The sequence below is a fragment of the Anopheles stephensi genome, chromosome 2 (assembly GCF_013141755.1).
Source record: "Anopheles stephensi strain Indian chromosome 2, UCI_ANSTEP_V1.0, whole genome shotgun sequence".
Taxonomy (NCBI): domain Eukaryota; kingdom Metazoa; phylum Arthropoda; class Insecta; order Diptera; family Culicidae; genus Anopheles; species Anopheles stephensi.
This window is the reverse complement of record NC_050202.1, coordinates 82,279,274-82,300,788: the sequence shown is the minus strand read 5'-3', so window position 1 is coordinate 82,300,788 and position 21,515 is coordinate 82,279,274. Positions and strand designations below refer to the sequence as shown.

The window sequence follows — 21,515 nt, the reverse complement described above, 5'->3', positions numbered from 1 at the left end:
TATGTTGGTGCTGGTGGTGGTGATACGCCCGCGATACGCCTTCCAGACTGCCAGCAGTGTGTTAGAGATTCCCCGTCCTCCAACGTGAGCCATCGCCGAGCGATAGTGTAAAGCGATAGAGGCGGGCTGGCTTGGACCGTCCATCTGTACGCTGTTCCGAAAATAAACAAATCATGCAACCGGCGCATGCATGGCCGGAGACTTGCTGGAGAGAGAGCGAGCTTTAGCACACGGTGGTGGCGTTTGTTGATTTATTTGCCTCCCATCGCCCTTGTGCCACGATGTTCGTCGCTTCCTTTTGCGCCCGTGTGGTGGCACAAATCAGCCGCAACAGCAGCACCATCATCCACTGCTGCTGCTGCTTGGTGGTCAACTTTAACAGGCGACAGATGTCATCCGCTGCCTGCATGCAACCGAGATGAACCTGGGGCCACATCATAACGCGATCGGATGTGGTGGGTGGGTCGGGGCATTCAAGCTGTGTGCACTAAAAGGGCGTAGGAATCGTTTGGAAAGTGGTAGATGTACTTTCTTTGCTGTCCCTAAAACTGATCGCAGTTCGAAGAACCATCTCTTGCTTCATGAAGGGCATAAGCTGTTTAACCCTTTTTATGTTAAGATATGTTGATGGTGGTACTTCAAAACTACCTAGTTCCCGTTGAAATGAGCAGGAAAACGGCTTACGCATGTCTGGCGCCTGGATCGACTGCGCGGGCACAAGAATGCAGCATGATAGATGGAAAGTCTTCACTCTTTCCGAGAAGTGCCCTTAAAGCGCTCTTTTAAAGCGCCTTTCCTCCCGAGAGACCGCGTACGCGCGATGCTTTACAATGGTCCGTACGTTATTTGGGATTACGATTCATCAATCATGCTGTGGAACTGCTGGTGCTGGTGGTGGAACTATGATGAAGGCGTTAATCCGCTTGTAGCCCTTTTATGTCGCTGAAGGTATCGGAGAGCAGCAACTGTGGTGGAATGAAACAATGGGACTGAACCGGTTTTTTATCCATTCACGTTTGAGATTATTGTTGAGCCGTTCGTTCATATTTCCAATATTTTTCTTTTTACCCTTTTTTGTTTCAAAAATGTACGAAATGTTTGACAGCAGTTTATGGGCGATCGACCCTAGCGAAACGGTTCCTAGCCCTTTCCTGTCAAGGTTTCAATAAACTTTAACGACTGTTTTCGAACAACCAAAAACAATAATATGCACCACCCTTCTCCTTGGCAAACCTAGCGGGGACCCCGGGAAAGAGCCAACACGCGCAACCCTTGATCCGTAACATGGCTGCAATTAGCGGGCCCGATTGCGGGCTGCTCTCGCGATCTAGCGGCGGCGCCCGCGTGTGCCTTTCGAGCTGTCAAACATTTCACGGAAAGTTTCACCCACTCGGGCCGCAAACATCCTTCTTGCAGCAGCGAATCGGCACCCATCTCTATTTGCCTCGAGTTGCGTTCTATCAATCCCTACCATTGGCCGAAGGCGCCAGCTACATGATCTCTGCAACCCTCGGACATTAAGAAAACACGTCTTTTTTTGCTGTACCTACTACACATTAGATGCACAGTTGGGGACACTTTACACTCTTTACTGTCTATCTCCCGTAAAAGGCAACGATATGCAACACGACTCTCGGTGGCCAGACATGAGTTCAGTTTTCATTGTGTTTGACATTGAATTTTAGCCGCAAGCGACCGACACGGATAAAAGGCACGTGAGCCTCACGGACCGGAACTGACCGGGAAGCAACGGACGGACACACCCACACACCGTGGCCCTCTTGCGACCACCGGCGGGCATCGGAAGAGCATCACGGCGATGAAGGATTCTACGCACAACGTTCGGCGTAAGAAAATCGGACACAGTAACAAGTGCATCGAAATCGATACCCGAGAAGTGTGTGTGTGTGTGTGTGTTTTGGGGAAGGCTTTTCGTACCATTCTTCTCACCATTGGTTCGTATTTCGGGTGTGCCAATTTTACACACCGCCCCATCATTGTTCAGGTGTAATTCGATCGATTATTTGATATTCTGCGCCATCTTCAAGTGGTACAAGCGGGCGACTTTTTGCACGTTCGTGGAATCACGCACGCACGCACACGATTCGTGAAGAAATATTAGACAGCTTTCGGGGTAAGGTTTCGGGTGTGGATTGTTGCCGTTGAAATTTGAACCCCGGCAGCGGAAAAGGTAAAGGAAAACCGGAAGGACGTACGGACACGTACAAGGGGGGTTTGCGCGCGCGATTAAAGATGGGCCAAGTTACCTTTGGTTGGGCCAAGGTAGGAACATTCTTTCTCAATATGCCGTGTACGAGAAGAAAATTACAACACTGTTTTTTTGTTGTTGTAGTATGGATTAAGCTTTACAGACATCTATCGTCCCGTCTGTCAGTACGTCTTACAGTAAACTCATTCTATTCCCGATAGTTTTGGTGGTGAAAAACATTGTATTAAGTAGAATGGAAACATGACTCCTTAACTTACACAAACCAACTCGATCGTATGGTCCTCAGCAGTGTTGGAACCCACCTTAATCCGACTCGCTTTCGCTCTCCGACTGGAAGTCGCCAACGTTGATGGAAAACTTGTACTCCTGATCGCAGCCCAGATACGAATCGCTCATGTAGTACAGCGTGTACTCGTGGTGGCCCGGGCTCGGTGCGACAAAGTTCAGCTTCACCTTCGCCTTCTGCTGCAACGTGAGCCGCTTGATGGACAGGAGCGAGTTGGTTTTCGGATCACCGATAACAACCCACCAGCCCTCTTCGCGTTTCTGCAAAACGGAAAGAATTTAAACGATTAAAACGCTTTTTACACGGACAAATTAAAGGCAAATATGTTGAGGAAGAAGCTTAGTTAGTCAAAAGGTCACCTATCGAGACAAAATGCTCTTCAAAAGGCGGGTTGCTTCAAACATTAAAAAAAGGACGATCGATGATCGATGTGGCAATTGCATTAGAGTTTGCGGTTACATTCGACCCACCTTCCGTCCACCAGAAATGTAGTGGTTCGAAAAAACAAAAAGGTAATCAGATCAGGGCACGGCCAGATAATCAGATGCGAGCCGATTAATAATGATCGATTATCGATAGAGACTGCGGGGGGGGGGGGGGGGGGGGGCTATTATTAGGCGCCTACCTAGCTCCTCCGTACTTCACTGGTAGTGTTTCAGTCCCAAAGTCTCCGATTACCGGTACGTACAGTGATCGTAGGAAGTTGGATCAACTTACCCGACGAGTGCACCACTAAGCTACATCCAAACTTGGGGCCCCTGACATTTGCGCCTAAGCTTAGTTAGGGTTGGGCTTCAGCAAGCATTTTACAGCTGCATGGAATTTGGTAGTTCCGGTTCCATTTTATGCATAGTGTAATCTTTGCAATCTTCCGTTTCATCAACATCGCTCGGAGGAATGGTCTATCAATAGCCCTTCTAGCTGTACCATTCCCCGGGAGCATCCTGTTTACAGGTCAAGCACTATGATGCCCTGTGTACGGTTTGTCGCTTCTGGTCTTTCTATTTATGTGCATTGGTTTCGTAATTGTAGCGTGGCACTACTGTGGCAGAGGTTGTTGTAAAGTAGATAACGGCCCACATTTATGGGGTTAGAGTTACAAATCAACACTTGCCACATTCGACAAACAGTTGTCGAGGCCCTGTGTGCGTCTCGGCTCTTATGATCAACTTAATCTTAAACACATTGAACGGAGGAAGAGAGAAAAAAAGAGAATGTAAACTTACCTGTGGGAAGAATGGTGCAATTACCGGTCCCGTTACGTCGTCCTCCCGCTCCAACGTGACCTCCACGTCCACGGAAGACCCCGAATGGATGCGCTCCTTGTCCAGCACGGAGAACGTCAGCTCGATGTTGGGATAGCGGTTGCAGAACCGTGCCACATCCGACATCTGCTGATCCGTCATCTGCAGCAACCGGCTTCGATCATCGTCATCCAGCTCCATAATGTCAAACACCGTCTCGATGCCCTTCTCCTGGCAGCGCTTAATAATTTCCGCCGTGAAATGGGGCAACTGCTTCAGGTAGGAATCCTTGCTCCACATCGCCTGCGTTATCATCTGTGCCAGCTCCATGGCGGCGACGGCAGGCGATAGCCAACCATTGGACGACAGCACATCCACGCACGCCTGCACCAGACGAATCGCTTTGCCAAGAATCTGTTCAGTGTCACCCTGCAGCTCCGCACCCAGCTGCAGACGAGAGAGATGGGCCTGCAGCAGCAAGTTCGTCTTGATGTGCGGATCGTTGTACTTGGGTGCAGTCCCGTTCGGACCGGTCAGCTTGTTCGGCAACCGGGACCCAAGGCTCCGCAGAATGTTATCCTCGTGATGGCGCACGATCAGATCCTCGTACTCGGCGGCAGATGAAATGATCTCCAGCAAACCGCGAATCTTCGTCTTACTGTTTAGCGACAGGCTGAACAGCTCGATTGTCGTGTAGTTGATGTAATAGTAGGCCGCAATCATGCCCAGATTGAGGGGCAGTGCGTCCATCTCGTCCTCCACTCCGATACACTTCGATTGCTCCAGATCGGACAGGGTCGATTCCACCAGCTCCGACAGATGGTCCGACAGGTGCCGGTGCGTGACACCCTGCAGATTGTAGTAGTTGGGGTTCTGTGTCAGCCGCCGGTACAGAAACGTCCACGTGAGGTAGTCTACCGCGTCCTGCTTGTTTTCGATCGTTTTCGTAACAATCTCCGCGTTGAAGTGATCGTGCAGCCGATGATCGAGATGGCTTTCTACCGGCAGCGGTTCGTTGAGGAACTTTTTGTAAAAGTCCTTCTTCGAGCTCTGACACATCAGCACCGCTTTCGCGTCATCATCTTCCAAGGGCCGGTTAGCACGGCCGATCATCTGCAGCACATCCGTGATCGGATAGTCATCGTACGCATGATTTCGGCCGTTGTAGAACTGTGTGTCCATGATGATGACCAGATGGGCGCTAATGTTTAACGCCCAGCATAGATCTCGCGTGCAGATAGCTATCTGCACCGCACCGGAATCGAACAGTTGCTCCACTATGCGCTGGTCGGCAGCGGTCAGTCCTTCGTGCATGTACGCCACACCCTGGGAGAGTGTTTCCTTCAGGGTTTTATCGGTCATGCGGTCCAGGAACGGTTTAATGTCTTCCTCCTCGGCGTGGAAGAAACGGTTCGGTTGCAGTTCGGCCGCACAGTACGTCAGCACGTCGATCGCCGTTAGACGGGCCAGCTTTCGCGACGTGACAAACACGATGACCGGCTTGTGCGGACTGAACTTGGTAATTGCGTTGTACACCGGTTTCGACATGGCCGCGACACGAGACGCATTGTGTGTTATGTTCAGGCCTTGAACGTGGAGCTCAAGCGGAATCGGCCGAACAGAGGGATGGAAGTTGAAGGTAGCGTTCGTGCTACAGCCGAGCCATTGTGCGATGTCACGCGCATCGGCCAACGAAGCTGACAGAGCGATGATACGTATCGGTTGCTCAGTTTGCGACGAGATGTATCGCATACGCGAGCAGGCGACCTCGAGTACTGGGCCGTCTTCGCCACCGATCAGCTGCAGCTCATCCACGATGAACAGCTGCACGTTCTGGACGTTCTTGCGCTGCTTCCAGCGGCGTGAGAGCACATCCCACTTGTCTGCCGTCGTGACGATGATCTGACCCTTGGCGATCAGCTTCAAATCGGTGCCGGTCTCGCCGGTAAGCTTCACCACCTTACAGCCCAGAGCGGACTGTCCGAAGCGTTGATGCCACTCGTGAAATACGAGATCGGCGAGAGGATCGCGCGCGACCAGATACACGACGCGCCCGGCTGGATTCTGCGATAGGAGCCGAAGTACGGCAAACTCGGCGATCGTCGTCTTGCCCGACCCTGTTGGAGCTCCAACAAACACGTTGTCTTCACTGTTATAAACCGCGTTGAAAACTTGCGTCTGGATCGGATTAAACTGCGGGAACCGATCGGCGTACAGCGCTTCGAACGCAGGGTCCCGCAGAGCACTGATCGGGAGCGGTTGCAGATCGAGCAGCTCCGTCGGGGGCAGATTCTTTTCGGGAAGAATCAAATGTCGGAAGGACACGGGCAGTTGCGTTTCGGCCCCAATCCACCGATCGGACACGATACGCAAAAAGTATTGCGGTGGCAAGGGTTCAAAGACGGGCACGAAGAACTTCACCAAGTGGTCGTCGGTGCAGTACTTCGCTTTCAGCAGGAAGTACTCATGATGCAAAATAACCTCCGAATCGACATCCTCCACCAGAATCCAAAATGCTTCCGACTGGCCATGCACCTTCTCGTCCCACTGGAAGTCGGGAGTGATCGTGAGCTCAACCCGCAGCGTGGAGCGGGTAATCGGTTGGATGTGGGTCGACAGTTCCAGCTTCGGGAACTGATGGATGTACCGGTAGATCGTTTTGCCCAACTTGGGCACACGGATCAGCTCGCCGATCTCGTTCGCCTCCAGATCGTACAACCGTTCCCAGGGGAAGTTCTTCTTCTCGATTTTCTTCACAATCTCTTCCGGCATTTTGCGGAACTGACGCAACGGGGACATGCTCTGCCACATGCGCCGGTCGATCATCTTGCACAGGGTGAGACACTTGTCGGCCAGCTGTGCCCAACCGCGGTGCAGCACTATTTCGAAGATGGCTCGCAGCAGTCGGGAGGCGGACTGGGTCACGTACACCATGTCCGCCATTAGCGCGAACCCTTCCAGCTTGAGCTGCGAGATGTACGCTTGCAGCAGCACATTCACCTTCGCGCTCGGCTCTTCCATGCTTTCCTTAATCGGGATCGGCACCCGCTCCATCAGCTTCTGCAGCTCAAGCTTTTCCTCCTCGCGCACCGTAATGTTGCGGAACTCGCCGGACAGTGAGAACACGCGGAACAGCTCGATTTCGCTGAGCGTCGGCTTCAGCAGCTGATGGTACGTAAGCATCGTTTCGTGCGTGCAGTAGTAGTGCGAAGCGATCCGGCCTACCTCGGTCACCTGGAGATGGCCACTTTTCCGATCGTACTTGATCAGCCCGCTGCGCTCGAGATGAAGGGCTGCGGTGTGTATCAGATCCGCCCGGAACTGCTCCAGCAGAGGATCTTCCTGCACCGCATCGATCGACACGCCGTACAGGGTCGGTTGCCGCAGCATACGGATGTAGAGATACGTGTACCCGAGCCAGGTGACAGCATCCTTAACGTTTTGTACCGTGCCGAGCACGATCTCCGCATTCAGCATGTCCGGCAGCTTCGAGATGAGCTGCGACTCGATCGGCAGCTGCTGGTTCAGCAGCGACAGATAGTACTGCAGCTCGCTGTGGTTTGTGATCAGAATGCCTTCCCCCTTCGTGTCGTACTGCGGACGGCCGGCACGACCCAGCATCTGCAGCACGTCCAGCGCACCCAACTCAACCCAACGGCCCTTCTCCGGATTGTACACCTGCGTGCCCTTGATGATGACCGTGTGCGCTGGCAAGTTCACACCCCAGGCAAGGGTGGCCGTCGATACGAGCACCTGAATGTGTCGATCGGCAAACAAATCTTCCACCAGCGTACGATCAACGCGCGTCATGCCGGCGTGATGGATCGCAAACCCGTACGGCAGCAAATCCTTGAGCTCTTGGTTTTTCACCTGATCCGCTTCCGAGCGTAACACCTCCATGCTGGCCGAGCCTTCGCGCAGAAACGTCCCGAGCGTATCCTTCTCGAGACACATGTCCCGGATGGCACGGGCCGTTTTGCCCGTCTCTTTGCGCGAATGCACAAACACCAGCACCTGATTGCGGCCCGCATGCTCCATCACCTTCTCGTACACGATGTCGTTCATCACCTGGAACCGCTTGAGCGCTTTCTTCTCCGTCACGCCGATGTACTGTTGTTCCAGCGCCACCGGACGGTAGCTGTTGTCGAAGTAGAAAAGCCCCGTCTCGGGCCGAACGCGCAGAAACGTGGACACATCCTGGTAGTTGGGTAGCGTTGCCGACAGCCCTACCAAACGCACATCTTCCTGCGTGGTTTCGATGTTCCGGATCGTGCGGGCAACCAGCGCTTCCAGCACCGGGCCCCGCTCGTCGTGCAGCAGATGAATTTCATCGATAATGACCAACCGCACGAACTGTGTGTACGTCTTTTCGCCCCCTTTGCGCGTGATAATGTCCCACTTTTCCGGCGTGCAAACGATGACCTGCGTCGCGGCGATCTGTTCCCGACTGAGCTGATGGTCGCCCGTCAACTCCGAAACCGTCAGATTGTACGTTGCGAGGCGACGGCCGAAGTTGCCCACCATTTCCTGTACCAACGAACGCATCGGGGCAATGTAGATGATCTTAAACTCGTCCACGTTTATCGTACCGTCGTCGTTGATGTGCTTACCGATTTCGCGCATCATCGTGAGCAGCGCCACGTTCGTCTTGCCGGCACCGGTAGGCGCACAAAGCAGCAAATTTTCGTCACTCTCCAGCGCGCTTTTGTACAGCCGGCTCTGGATGCGGTTGAGCGTTTTGAACCCGTTAAATACTGGCTGCACATACTTCGGCAGCTTCTCGATCGCAATGAGCTCCTCGTCCTCGTCGAACGGGCGTGGCTTCAGCGCGGGCACGTGCACCTCTTCGTAGCCCTTGCGTTGCTTGCGGAACGATCCGTCCGGCAGTTGGCACCGCTTGTTTGCCATTAGATGCGAGCCTTGGGTGAAGGCAAGCTCATCCAGCTCCAGCACGGTGCGGTTGCCGATAATCTGTCCTCCCGCGTGTCCCGCCCTTTCACCGCCTGCCTGATTTCCTTCCATGTAGTCCATGGCGCTTCCCTCTTCCAGCCCACGCTCGCGACGAGATCGAAGCGATGGCTTTATATCCGCTCCATCCGCTCCGCCACCGTTCGAATAATCTCTACCTTCCTGAGCTTCCTGCTTGCCCGTATCAAGCTGACGCAAAATCTTCGCCAGTGCCGCATCCGCTTTCATCCGGTCGCGCAGCTTCGCCCGCTCGCTCTCGCTCTGCGACTGTGCCAGCATCGTGCAGTACAGGATCATTTGGCGATTTTTCTTCAACTGCTTAATGAAATCGAAGCAATCGTATCCCAACAGCAGCACCAGCTGGTTCTCACACTCGCGATCGTCTCCGGACTCTTTCAGTACGTTCAGCACCTCGAGCGCTTTCGACTGGGACATCATCGAGTCGTTGTAATACTTTCGCAAGCACCGCTGCAACCAATGCGCGTCAATGTCCCGTGGATCGAGCGTTTTCTCCTTCTTGTTCATATCCTCACCACCGCCCAGATTTTCCGCATGCAGAATACCATCATCCCGTGCCTCCTCGCCCTCATCCTGCCCGTCGTCCTCGCGCACCTCGCCGTACTTATCCTCGTCCGACTCTTCCTCCGATTCTTCGAACCGCACATTAATGCCGTACGTTTCGTCGATCGGTTCATCGCCACCCGGTCCCGCCTGTCCAACGCCACCGATCGCCGTGGCCGCATCCGACCCGAAATCGGTGATCTTCTTGCCAAGGTTCACCAGCAGCGCAAACCGCTCGTCCGCCACACTGCCCAGCAAACCGTCAATTTCGCGCTTCTTTTCACGCTCCTTCATGCGATCGTTCTTCAGCACGGCCAAGATCTCGTCTGCCGCGCCGCGCAATATATCACGCGGCTGGTCACCGATCGCTTCCTGGATGAAGCTGAGCAGCACCTCGTACGTTTGGCGCGTTTCTTGCGTTTTCGGCCGGTACACAATACCGACCATCTCGTCGATTCCTTCCGACAGCAGGGTGGCACCCTTCATGCTGTTAAAATCGTACTGCGCTTCATCACGCTTCTGGCGCTTCGCTTTCCGCTCTTCCGTCTTTTCCGGTTTGCTGCGCTGCGCCCGGTCACCCATCCGGGTGCCGTCGAGCTTGCCGACCAGCGAAATGACCTCGCCCGTCGCCTCATCGCGCCGGGGACGCTCGATCAGACGGACGTCCGCTTGCAGGACAAGATTCGAGTTCTAGAAGTTGATGAAGGGTCGGAATAGCTTGAGATATGATGCTAAGCGAATCAGACGTGTGGCACCCACATTTCACAACTTACCGCCTTGTACTCGTACTGAAGCTGTCTTGCCGCTGCGTCAGCCATTGCTGGTTTGTTGTGGTGCTGCTAAAGATGCACTGCACGAAATGTTTCTTAAACTAAAACGATTACAGATTAATGCGTGTGTGTTTTGCAGGAGGTTTTATGCTTCAAACAATGCTAAATACGTCTAATTTCCCTTAATATTCCTGAAAACTTTTCACGCGAAACAAGCGCGTTCGGCTTGTGAATTGTTTTGACGTTTAATGGAGGTTGCATTGGTGTTGGTGATGGCGAAAATTCTTACCAAGATGCGTACAGCATAGGTAGCGCAGTAAGGCAAATATTTTTCTTGTTATTTATTTTCCTGTAGCAATCAGCAGTTAATTAAATAGCATTGTACATATTGGTATTTCATTATGGGGATGTGTAACATAAGGAAAATAATTTCTAAAACTACGCATTTTTAAAATGAAAAAAGATTCTTGCCGGCAGTCTCCCATCTCACTGTAAAATAAAGTCGTGAAACCCGATGGTGAGACAGCGCGACACAACCTTCTCACTATGAAGACTCACGCTCAACTCACTTTAGATCACCATAGCAACCGTCACAGGTGAACGGATTTGAACAACAAAATGGGACGATTGACCGGAAATAAGATTTATTGTACTTTTGTTTATCATTTATTTATTTACTTCCATGTACACCACCACATACAGCTACGCGATGCCGTTTTAAATTGTACGTAAAGACACAGGAGTTAAAATAGCCTGACCAGATGTATTTTAGGCATTCATTAAATCTTGATGTAATAAAATTGTTATCATAAGTGTGAAATTTTACAAAAAAAGAAACGTTCGGCCTAGCACGACCGAGCCGTGACTATTCGGCTGATCTAGCAGGTTCAATACACGGCAGAGAACTCATCTAGGACGTCGCTATATCATAGCGGAGAATCGTTTATAATGGCCCTGCTGCAGCTGCAATTAAACCATAGAAACAAGTGTACTGAACGTTATGTGTTTGAAGTTTAAAAAAAGAGACTCCTGCCATTCGTCTATTATTAAGAATCCTGTGAATGTTCTTCGACCACTTCCTCTTCAACGTAGTTGCCCATAGCAGCGGCCATCATGCTATCCAGCAAGGATTGCGTCGATTCCATTGGATCGGTTTGCTCGTACTGAACAACCCCCCTTGAGGATGCTAACACCCGCTGTTCGCCATCGTCCTCTTCCGAGGTAGCTTGTTCGAACGGTTCGTTCGACGACTGTGCCTCTTCTTCACAATTCTCTTCCGATGCCGGTTGCTCGTACTGATCCGCGTTCGATGGCATCGAATCTTCAACGTACTGTTCCTCGACAGGCATGTCGACAACTTGTTCTGCGTCGTTATCGTACACCGACGCGTCTTCTACGCTGTGGTGCTGTTCGTGTTCCGTGTAGGAGAAGATTCCTTCTACTGCCTGCTCTGCCTCGGCTGATTCTTCATCAACAACATGCTGCTCGTAGGTGATTTCTTCCACCGCTTGATCTTCTCCTTCAACAGATTCTTCATTTACCAAGTGCTGCTGCTGCTGCTCGTGATCCGAGTAGAAAGTTGCCTCTTCTACTGCATCTCCTTCTGCTACTCCCTCAACCTGTTCGTTGTTCCGGTCGCTTATCATTTCTGATTCTTCAGCCACATTGTCATCTGCAGCTTCGTTTTCCTCCACTACTTCTGACGGCTTTTCTTCGTCATTAGGAGTGTCAGCAGGAGGTTCCTCTACTTTCCTACCGCTTGCTTCAGCTTCCTCTGTGTCAGCTAGAGCCGTTTCACTTTCTGCCGCTTGTGTTGTACTTTCCGAAGGATAAACCTCGCTCAACGCAGCGTCCGATGCCGTCTGCTCCATCATTACACCACCATCCGTAACGCCTACCGACGCCTGATGGTGCATGGCCATCATTTCCGGCGTGTATCCACCACCGGCAACCATTGCCATCGCGTACGCCGCAGCATTTGGATCGAGTGCACCGGCGGCCAACATTTGCTGGTGATGGTGGTGCATCATTGCCGCCGCACCCGAGGCCGTATGCATTGCGCCGTACATCATATTGTCGAGCGGTTGGTTCTGCGATTCGTCCTCTACGTAATGCATTTCCGTCGGTACGACGCCGTGACCCATGCCCATCATACCATGCACCGCGGCTGCGCCAGCTGCTGCTGCCATGTACGCCGCCGAATGCATCCCGTACTCGAGTGCGTACTGCTGGTTATACATATCGATCGCTTCCGGCACAATCATGTGCGGCTGATCGTGATCCATCATCATCGGTACGCCCATGCCCGGCATAAGCGATCCTTGCTCGTGCGGGTCAGGCACTATTTCGGCTTTGGCGGCTGCTGCTGCGGCCGCGGCCGCTGCTGCAGCCGCCGCTTCCTTTGCAATCACATCCGCTCGCTTCGGTTTATCGCCACCGTCGTAAATGATGTCGAGCGCTTCCTGAAAATCTTTCGGCAGCGGCACTTGCCCATCGGCTGTGACGTACGCGTCCTGCTGTTCGGTGCTGTCGAGGTTTGGCTCGGTATTGGTTTCCTCCTGACTGACCACATTGTCCTCTCCGATTTGTTCTTCCGCACTTGCCACATCCATGTCTTGAGGTATCACTGTTTCCCCCATGTCTTGCTCCGCGTACTGATAGGCTTCTGCTCCTTGCACTGCTTGGGAATCATACACGCCAGCCTCCTGACCCGGCATCATCGTCAAAGCTATCGCGGCAGATTCACTAGCCTCACCACCGGTGGCCATTTGGGTGCGGGCTGCATCATTCGCGTCCGTCGAAGCCAATTCCTCGGGTCGCTCCGCCACAACGCCATCGTTGCTTTCTTCCGCGCTTGGAACAGCGGCAGCCGCTGCTGCTGCCGCTTCTTCTTTTCTAGCATTTTCGGCCTGCTGCTTCTTAAACACCGGCATTCGTCCAATGAACGGAAGCTTCTTCGGTAGCACGCTGTTGTTCTCTTTGACAGTTCCGCACGATGAAGATTTGCTCTTTTTGCTCGTCGACCCTTCCTCCGAACGGCCGCCAAACGCTTTACCGGGTGCTTTCGATCCTTTCTTGTCCACCTTAACCGGTTTCGGCTGAGGGGGAAAGTTGACCACTGGCTTTTCGATAACGCGATGACTTCCCCGGCTCGATCGGGACCGGCTGCGCGATCGAGAACGCGAGCGAGAGTACGAACGCCGGCGGAATCTACGTCCTGGACCGCTTCCACTGCGGCTTCTACGTCCCCTCGATCGACTACGGCGTCGATCGCGACGATCACGATAGTCACGATAGTCATACCGCCGTCCGCGATCACGATCCCGTCCACCGTACCGTTCCGGGCTGTCCCGTCGATCCCAACGGTCCCGGCGATCGACGCTACGTCGATCTCTGTCGCGATCCCCCCGGTCACGATCCTTCTCACGGTCCCGGTCTCGTTCGTCGTCGCGTGCCGCATTGCGCTTCTTATCGTCCCCGTCCATGGTGGAGGAATTGGTCGCTGTGTTTGGGAAGTTCGCTGTTGGCTTTGGCGGTGGTATCGAATGTATCGAAGCCAGCTTTCTTTCCTGTGCCGGATGAACAACCGTCCATTTGCCTGCGCGTGTGAGAAAACATAAAGCGTTATCGCAATGCCGTTATTGCAACTCTATCTTAATAGAAGGCTTCACTAAAACATAAATGATTACGTACCTAAGTTTGGCTCGCCCTTTCCTCCACCGGCAGGACCCGAACCGTTATCGTTAGCGCCATGCTTGGAAGCAGCGGCTGCTGCTGCAGCGACAGCTGCCGCCGCCATCACTTCCCTCGCATTCACTTCCTTCGCGTTCAAAATGTTACGCACAGCCGTGTGGATCGGATTTTCATCCTTTGCGCTTCCCTTGCTGCCATCGTCCGAGCCGGTGTCGGATTCCGAATCGGACGACTCGGAGCTGCTGCTCGACGACGAGGAGGAACTGGACGAAGCAGCCGCACGCTTCCGCTTCTTTGTGCGCTTCTTTTTCTTCCTTTCCTTTCGCTCCTCTTTGCGAGACTTCTTTTTCTTGGCCTTTTTCGAAGTGCCTGCACTTGCCGCTGCTGCTTGTGGATCGGACTTGGCGGCCAGATCGCACGATGAGCTGCCGTGCTCCTGGTTGGAACTTTTGGGTAAAATGTGGAACGAGGAGGATCCCTGTAACGCGCTACCGGTGGTCGATGGTGTGCCAGAAGCAGCATGCCGCAACTCTTCGGCAGTGGGTGGTGGCGGTGGTGCAGGAATGTCTCCATCTTGGTTCGATTGGCCGTACTCTTCGAGCGCTGTTTGCCGATCCGCCATCCAGTTCATTTCATAGTTCTTATGGCCGCTGATATGTTTCTACAGAGCATAAAGTGGGGTGTTGTTAGTTTTAGAGAGAGCGAAATGGCTGTTAACTGTGGCTGTTTCATTCCTTCTACTAGGTCATGGCTGAATCTATAGGAAATGGTAAAGTTAGTTCCAAAAACCCAACTTACGCTGTACGCATCAGCATGGCTTTGTGACTTCAGATGCCAAGAAGCGCAGTGGAGATCCCCCATCCAGTAGTGGCACAGCTTGCAGTACCAGGCCGTCGCTGGAACGAAAAATTCTAACCCACGTATCGGTACCCTTTTGGACGGCGCATCGGGATTGGTCATTGTGTCGTCTTTGTCCAGCTTGGTCCGCCACGGTGCTACCTCCAGCTTCTGCTCTTCGCTCGAGCCTTCGTCAATGAGCGTCCGGGTTTGGTGCTGCTCCGAGTGCAAGTGGGCCAGATACTCTTTGGCCGTTTTCGGAAACACGTTGCAGCTGGTGCACCAGTGCAGCTCCGGATCGAAGTGCACGTAATTGTAGGGAGGTTTCTTCTTCCTGCCATCGGAATGATCAGTTGGTCTGCAAAGGAAATTCAAATTTGCGTGGTAAAATGTATTTCTATAGCTAAACGATTCTATTATTAGTGCCTGCCTACCTTTCTGATGTTTTGCGCTTTCCCCGGGCTTGCATACTCTCCAAGACTTCATTCTTCAACCGCTCGGGAGATGGTGACTCCGACCGGGCACGATTCTGCGTGCTGCCACCATCGGCACGGGGCGAGTGCGATGGATTGCGGTACGCGCGACGATTCGCATCTCCGGCCTCACCCTCGCGCGCTCCACCGGTGGGCGACGTTTCCGGAATGGTGTGAAGCGGTGCCAGGGTGCCGGGTAACAGCATACCGGGCGGTGGCGACGGTGTCCTATCCTTCGCTATGATACCATCCAGCATATCGATCACATTTTCGATCGTTTTGATCTTGTCCTGTATTTGCGACTGTGGTAGTCGCGAATGTTTCGCCCGGCGAAGAGGAAGAGCAAGGAACAGAAGAAAAGCGGAACGGAAAAGATACAGATTAATACGGACCAAGGTTCCGGTGGCTAGCGGTTGGCGGAGTTTGTATGTTGCGTTTGAAACCTTTCTGTAATCCCCGACACTTAACGCAAATGGGCAGAACGCACGCTGAGGTATTGGTATTGGGATGGTCGGACGCAACACTGGTGACCAATTTAGAGACCATCACTCCTGCTCAGAACGGGGCTGTATGTGTGGGTGTGTGTTGAGGAGAGGTCGGTCGCGCGGACGAACGCGGGCGCGATCACCAGCCACTAAGCGCGGACCGGTGAACCCATAAAGGAAAGAAGTGTGTTGGTACAGATGAAAGAGGGGCTGTTTGTTACATCCTTGCGGAGTAGGAACTGAGCAGCAGCTAAAACAAGTTACCGGTGAACAAGTGACGCCATACAAACGGTCGTTAAGGAAGGATGATGATAATGGCGATGGATGATGATGAGCACAACGGCACACGAGAGTGTAGTGGTCCGCTTGCACGATCGGTCCGCAGGTAATCCAGGTGGTAAAACACGCCAACCAGCCAGAAGATGCTCCACCAAAGCTTACAAACTACTTTACAAACTTTGAGCGTTCCGATGCAATCGGGTAGGAGCAAGCGCATTCTGAGGCGTAAAGGCAAACACGGGTATACATACATACGTGCGCTTATCGTTCGCCGCAACAACCTTTACTGCTTCAAAATGCATCCTGCTCTTACAAACGACCCGATCGTTACAATGTACAGCCAGTTTGGCGTGCTTGACAGTCTCGCAATTCGTACAGATGCTTTCGACCTGGTGCTGTCCGCAGCATCCAAGGGAGCCAGCTTGCCCATTCAGTACACGTGTCTGTGTGTGATTCGTTCCTGTGTGCAGTATGTTCGTTCCTGACTGCAATTTGCAAATCACCTCTCATCTCTCACAATCATCAATTAAAGGCTGTGGGAAAAGTGGAGAAATAGAGAAAACTATCGTCCAAGTGCGCACGGCTCGGCTTGGCGGCCGTGGAATGGAAATCTATTTGGTTTTTTAACGGAGGTAAAGATATCCGATAATGTGTCTGTGTGTCTGTATCAAGTGAGCATCTTGAGATGGATCTTGTTTGCTTAAGCTTGTAACGCTAACTCTTTTTTTTTTTTCTTCAAAACACTCCTTACATCACTATAACGGTCCATACGATGTAGGCTCCAGAGGAACCACCGTCGTGTATGCTCGCATAGTTTTTTTTTCTGTTCAGTAGCGTATCTTTCCGTTTCCGGATGGCTTACCTGCAATTTGTCATTTTCATTGATAAACCCGTTCGTCGTCGGTGATGGCGGTTCCCTCCCGGAGCAAAGATCCGACCGTTGCTCTTTCAGCGTTTTCAGTTCACGCTTCAGCGCACCGGCCCGCTGTTTGTAATCGTCGCGTTGCTTTTTCATTGCCGCTCGTTGATTTAATAGCTCTAGCGTTACTGCCGCTGAACGGAAAGGAGGGAAAAAAAGAAAAGGAAAATGTTGTAGCAATGATGACAGCAACCAAAGCAGGCGGACATGTTACCTTCGCGTTTGCGTTTTTCCTCCTCCGTTTCCTGGACAACCGGTGGAACGGGAGCATGATCCCATTCGGTTGGTACGCCACCACCCATCATCATTCCCTGCGATGGATCCATCATCGTTGCGGTGCCGTACCCTCCGGAAACCATTCCATAATCGTACCCACCGTATCCGCCCATGTAGCCACCGTTGTTAGAATATCCCCCGTAGAAGGAAGGATCGTACATCGTTCCTTGCATCATGTACTGATCCCCGGCCGGATTACCGACCATCATGCCCATCTGCATTCCACCACCACCACCACCAACTCCTCCCCTCGCATTCATGCCCGGCGAACGGCTACGCCGCCGTCCATGCCCGTGCCGACGCATGGGTGGGGGCGATCGGCGCCTCGGGCGATACATCGGTGGACTGCGGGAACGCTTTCTGTTCGAAGAGCTACCTCCGCCATGTCGCCGGCGATAGCTCGGGCTTCTCGAATGGCTGCGCCGCTTGTCCGTACGGCTGGTACTGCGGCTCCGGGTACGGGAGCGTGACTTTCGGTCACTTTTCTTCTTCGAACCTACCGGGAAAAGCGTGGATTGATGCAATAAGCCACCCTGTTCGTGTACGAGCGTGTGTACGTGTGTGTGTGTATGTGATAAACAAAAAGAGCACTTACTTTTCTCCGGCGGCGATTTGCGGCCCTTGTCGTCTTCAATTTTCTCCATGATGACGGTCTATGGCGGGCATAGAGAACGAACGGAACTAAAGTACTGCTTGCGTCGGAAATGCGTTATTTTATCACAATTTTGCGACAATTCCGCACACGGCACAAGTGGTCTTGCACTTCCTCGCGTTAAAGTCACAAACAAGGTTGATACATGCAAGGTAGCGTATACAGCTTGACAGTTCTCGGTGCGGTAGCTGTTTGGGATTGTGGGCTGTTTGTGCGGCATTTTTCCGCACGTTCAAAGTGAGCAAAGTATTAAAATTATTACTATGTGTGATGATTCTTAGTTGTTTGTGGTGGTTTCAACTATAAGTGATAGACATCTCGCTGATACTGGGTAGCAGCAGCAGTTTTTGTTTATAAACAACAGGCAAAAGGCAGGTGTAAACAAAAAAAAAATCACCGGCGAAATGGTGCGAGTCTTATTATTATCATAAATTACTCTATTTAAGATAGATTTTTAGCGACCTTTCCCTAACATGCAACACGTAAAGCCATTAATAAGGAAAATCGAACTGAATTGATAAATTTTTGTCCAGGAATAAGAATACAGAAGAGCTGACCGGTGTCAGGGTTTGTCAACCAGAGTCAAATTTAGTGCTGCCAATACACCTTCTATAGGGTGACTCTGTGGATCAGTGGCGAAAAGTAGATTTGAATAAGCAAAAAAGATCTTTATCAATATTCTGGATAAGTTTTTGTAATACAGTAATTGGTAAAAGTACCTTTTTTCATCTTTTTTCTTGGCGTTATTTCATTAAAAAGTCAAAGTCTGCTGTTACTGGCTTCCTTGTTTCAGAGTTGTTGATAGTAGATACTGTGCACAACGAGACTGGTCATACCCGAGAATGAGATTTGAAAGCAGGTCCTTCGTGCTAAGACCTAATTCCTGAAAGCATTTTATATCAAGCAATGAAAATAGTCATGCAACTCATGCTGCTCTGATTACCGATTACATTTCATCTCCAAATAAGGAGAGGTCGTCCGTTTCTATTAAGCAAAACAAAAAACAACCTCACATGCCGTTACAAAAATGACGCTCTGGTGGGAAACTCCCTTCAAAACAACATCTAATGACCAAAAATACTATCGATGATGAATTCTCGAGCGCGTGGGGGTCTTGGAGATGAATACTGTTTACCGATTATTTGTGTGGTCACATTCGTACCGCTCTTCAGCATTCTGTGGGTTGTGGATTTGCATCAAAATCTCTACGTCACACATTCGTCATACACGCCCGATATGTTTCTTCCTGATTTTTGGTTCATTCAGAAGTAAACAGCTTCCTGCTGAGGGTGGTACACCCTATTTTGCTACTTTGTTGAACGAGACGAGATTTATAGATCGAGAAGCAAATATTTACGCGTTTCTGGCGTGATCCAGTTTTGGCAAAGCCTTGTTTTTTTCCCTCAATACGATCTGCATTCCTTACATTCCAGCAGGTTTAGTCACTGTTCCAATCGAGATGAAATGTACCCATATCAAACTTTTTAATTATTTTGTTCTTTAACAATTCAAATAGCGTTGGGCCCTGCTGTGCTTGTCGGTGCTTGTGCATCAACTACCACCGGGGTCTAAAGCGTTTGATGTAGTGCCAAGAAAAATCAATTTCGTAACACATTTGTGCAACGGGAAAATATTTACTTTCGGTTGAAATTTTATGAACCAATTCAAGGCAGGACATTAAGAGTATTGCCATCAAAGAGGAACTATTTTGAGATGTGACTGCCACCATCCGGCAAGTCAGCATGCATGCCAATGAATCGTTGCCTGCAACACGCCTGAGTTCATGGTGTTTGGAGAAGGTCATGAAGGTCGTCAAAATCGGACGAACAATCTTCATTCCGCACAAATGGAGAAACCAATTCAGCGAACAATTTCTTTTTAACAATTAAGTGGCGAAACGAAAGAGACCAGTCCAAAGGATCGTCACATAGATGCGTCAAACGGCCAAAAATAACATTGGAAGCCTATGTTGGTGCAAGATGTTAAACGACAAGGCAAGTAATGGAACAGCAGCTTAACAAGCAAAATAGATTTCTTCCATCAAAGCAGGCACCTGTTACGCCACCGACGTTCGTGGCAGGAATAGCCGGGATAATGTCCACTGACCTCAAATTGTTTTTTCCCCGTTTGCGAATCGTGTTCCAATCCCGGGATTGGGATAGCCGGACCACCAGTGGCAGCGGCAGGAATGCAACAAAACTTTGACGACACACACACACGCACACCGCACAAATAACAGCGGCTTTTGAAAATATAGACTCAATTAATCAAACAAAACGGCACGGGAATGCAATTTACAGGAGCAAGACAAAAAGATCGTACAGAAAGATCCACCGAAAACATGCTGTACGTGTGCGTTACCCGTGCGGCGTTGCGACGTGTGATTAAGTCGAACAACTGTTTCCGGCCACAGGCCAAATAAATTCGATGTCTGTTTTTTTTTTGGGGCGTGCCAACTTTCAGAACCACTTCACTTCGAAGACACGTTGCTGTACTGTGGGATTTGCTGATGCACACTGCTAGCCGTCGATTATTACGCAGAAGTGTTTTGTTTCCGCTGCCACATATGATACATTTGAATGAAGCTAACGAGCAATATTAGTTACGGATCGGTTATACTTGCTACTGAAATATAATAAGGGGATGAGCAGAGGGGTTCAGTACGCATCATTAATGCACAACTTACGGAACTAATCCCTAGACTTCGTTCTTCGACGTGAATCACTTAAGCTGTTTAAAGCGTGGGGTTTGTTTCTTATTGGCTACTTTCACCACGTCCAAACGTCTGTGGCCGTTTAGGTGTGGATATGTTTTTCGCCAATCGTTGACCTACTTTGAAACTCTTTTCCCTCAATAAATCACTCAGAACGAACGGCAGACGGAAGGGTTCAGATGGGCTGTACGATAATGAATGAGCACTGGAAGGAATGTTAATGGATGTTGTCAACAGAAACCGTTTCGTGGTTTTAGAATGTGACTTTCAAACCTGCATAGCGTTTCAGGACCAGGACCGTGGTCTAGAACAAACGATCGATCAGAATAGAGCTATGGATCGAAACGACTAATCAACGCACACTAAGTCAACTGTCAGCTACTTAACCGAAGTGCTGCCATCTAGTGTACGATTCAAAGAGACGAATCGATCGTCACTTTGTTTACAGAGTCGGTAAAATACTGTAAGATCATTGCCACGCAATGATCATTCGTCGGAAGTGGTTAATTATGGACACGGTGAGTCGGTTGACAAATCTGTGAAACCGGCTCAACCCCAAACCGCTCATGGACACATTCCTGTTTGGCGACATGTCGCCACCAGAACGCGCCATCTGCTACAGGTGTTCCCAGCCGAGGCGGTACAGAGGATGGTTAAGGAAAATGGGTGAAATTTTCGGTAGAAAAGTAAACAAACACTCGAAAATGATCCACTCGAGCTCGAGCTCTGTGGCCACTTGAAATCGTTTCCAACACCCCGCCACACATTAACCTCACCGCGTCACGGGTCCCGACAACGGCATCTAACATCGCAGCTTGTGATCGTACGCATCTAGCATTTCCCGACCGAAGACAGTCAAACACCGGCCACCGTCAATCACCCACAGACCCGGACCCGCGGGCCATAATCGTACGCAAATCTTTAACTGCTGGCGGATCGCGCGACTGGCGCCAGGCTGAAGTGGCCGTGGCAGATTAATGGGCAGCGCTGTGGCAGCGGGTGGAAAATGATCTGCCCTTCTGCCGTTCTGGGGTTTGGACGGTATTAAAATCGCCAGCGGCTGGAAAAATGTGGCCATCCCCATCCCACCACATTCCAATGTCGGATTAATATGTCCACATGGCCTCAA

The 21,515-nt window shown here is 51.2% G+C and overlaps 2 protein-coding genes across 4 annotated transcripts; both read right to left on the bottom strand.

The window, feature by feature from the left end:
- Nucleotides 1-2,395: 2,395 nt before the first annotated feature.
- LOC118505647 (putative U5 small nuclear ribonucleoprotein 200 kDa helicase) lies at nt 2,396-10,306 on the bottom strand. Its single transcript, XM_036041729.1, has 3 exons — nt 10,063-10,306; nt 3,743-9,979; nt 2,396-2,776 (listed from the first exon to the last, which is right to left on the bottom strand). Exons 1-3 carry the CDS (start codon nt 10,105-10,107, stop codon nt 2,534-2,536), a joined length of 6,525 nt encoding a protein of 2,174 aa, XP_035897622.1. The 5' UTR covers nt 10,108-10,306; the 3' UTR covers nt 2,396-2,533.
- Nucleotides 10,307-10,702: 396 nt separating this feature from the next.
- On the bottom strand, nt 10,703-17,818 carry LOC118505645 (zinc finger matrin-type protein CG9776-like). Of its 3 annotated transcripts, XM_036041723.1 has the most exons (7): nt 17,617-17,818; nt 16,960-17,517; nt 16,689-16,879; nt 15,024-15,364; nt 14,551-14,947; nt 13,753-14,413; nt 10,703-13,657 (listed from the first exon to the last, which is right to left on the bottom strand). In XM_036041723.1, exons 1-7 carry the CDS (start codon nt 17,663-17,665, stop codon nt 11,106-11,108), a joined length of 4,749 nt encoding a protein of 1,582 aa, XP_035897616.1. In that variant the 5' UTR covers nt 17,666-17,818; the 3' UTR covers nt 10,703-11,105. The 3 variants fall into 3 exon arrangements, with proteins under 3 accessions (XP_035897616.1, XP_035897618.1, XP_035897617.1); XM_036041725.1 differs by lacking the exons at nt 16,689-16,879; nt 16,960-17,517; nt 17,617-17,818 and adding an exon at nt 15,506-16,331; XM_036041724.1 differs by lacking the exons at nt 16,689-16,879; nt 16,960-17,517; nt 17,617-17,818 and adding an exon at nt 15,812-16,331 and having other exon boundaries at nt 15,024-15,696.
- Between the last annotated feature and the right edge of the window lie 3,697 nt (nt 17,819-21,515).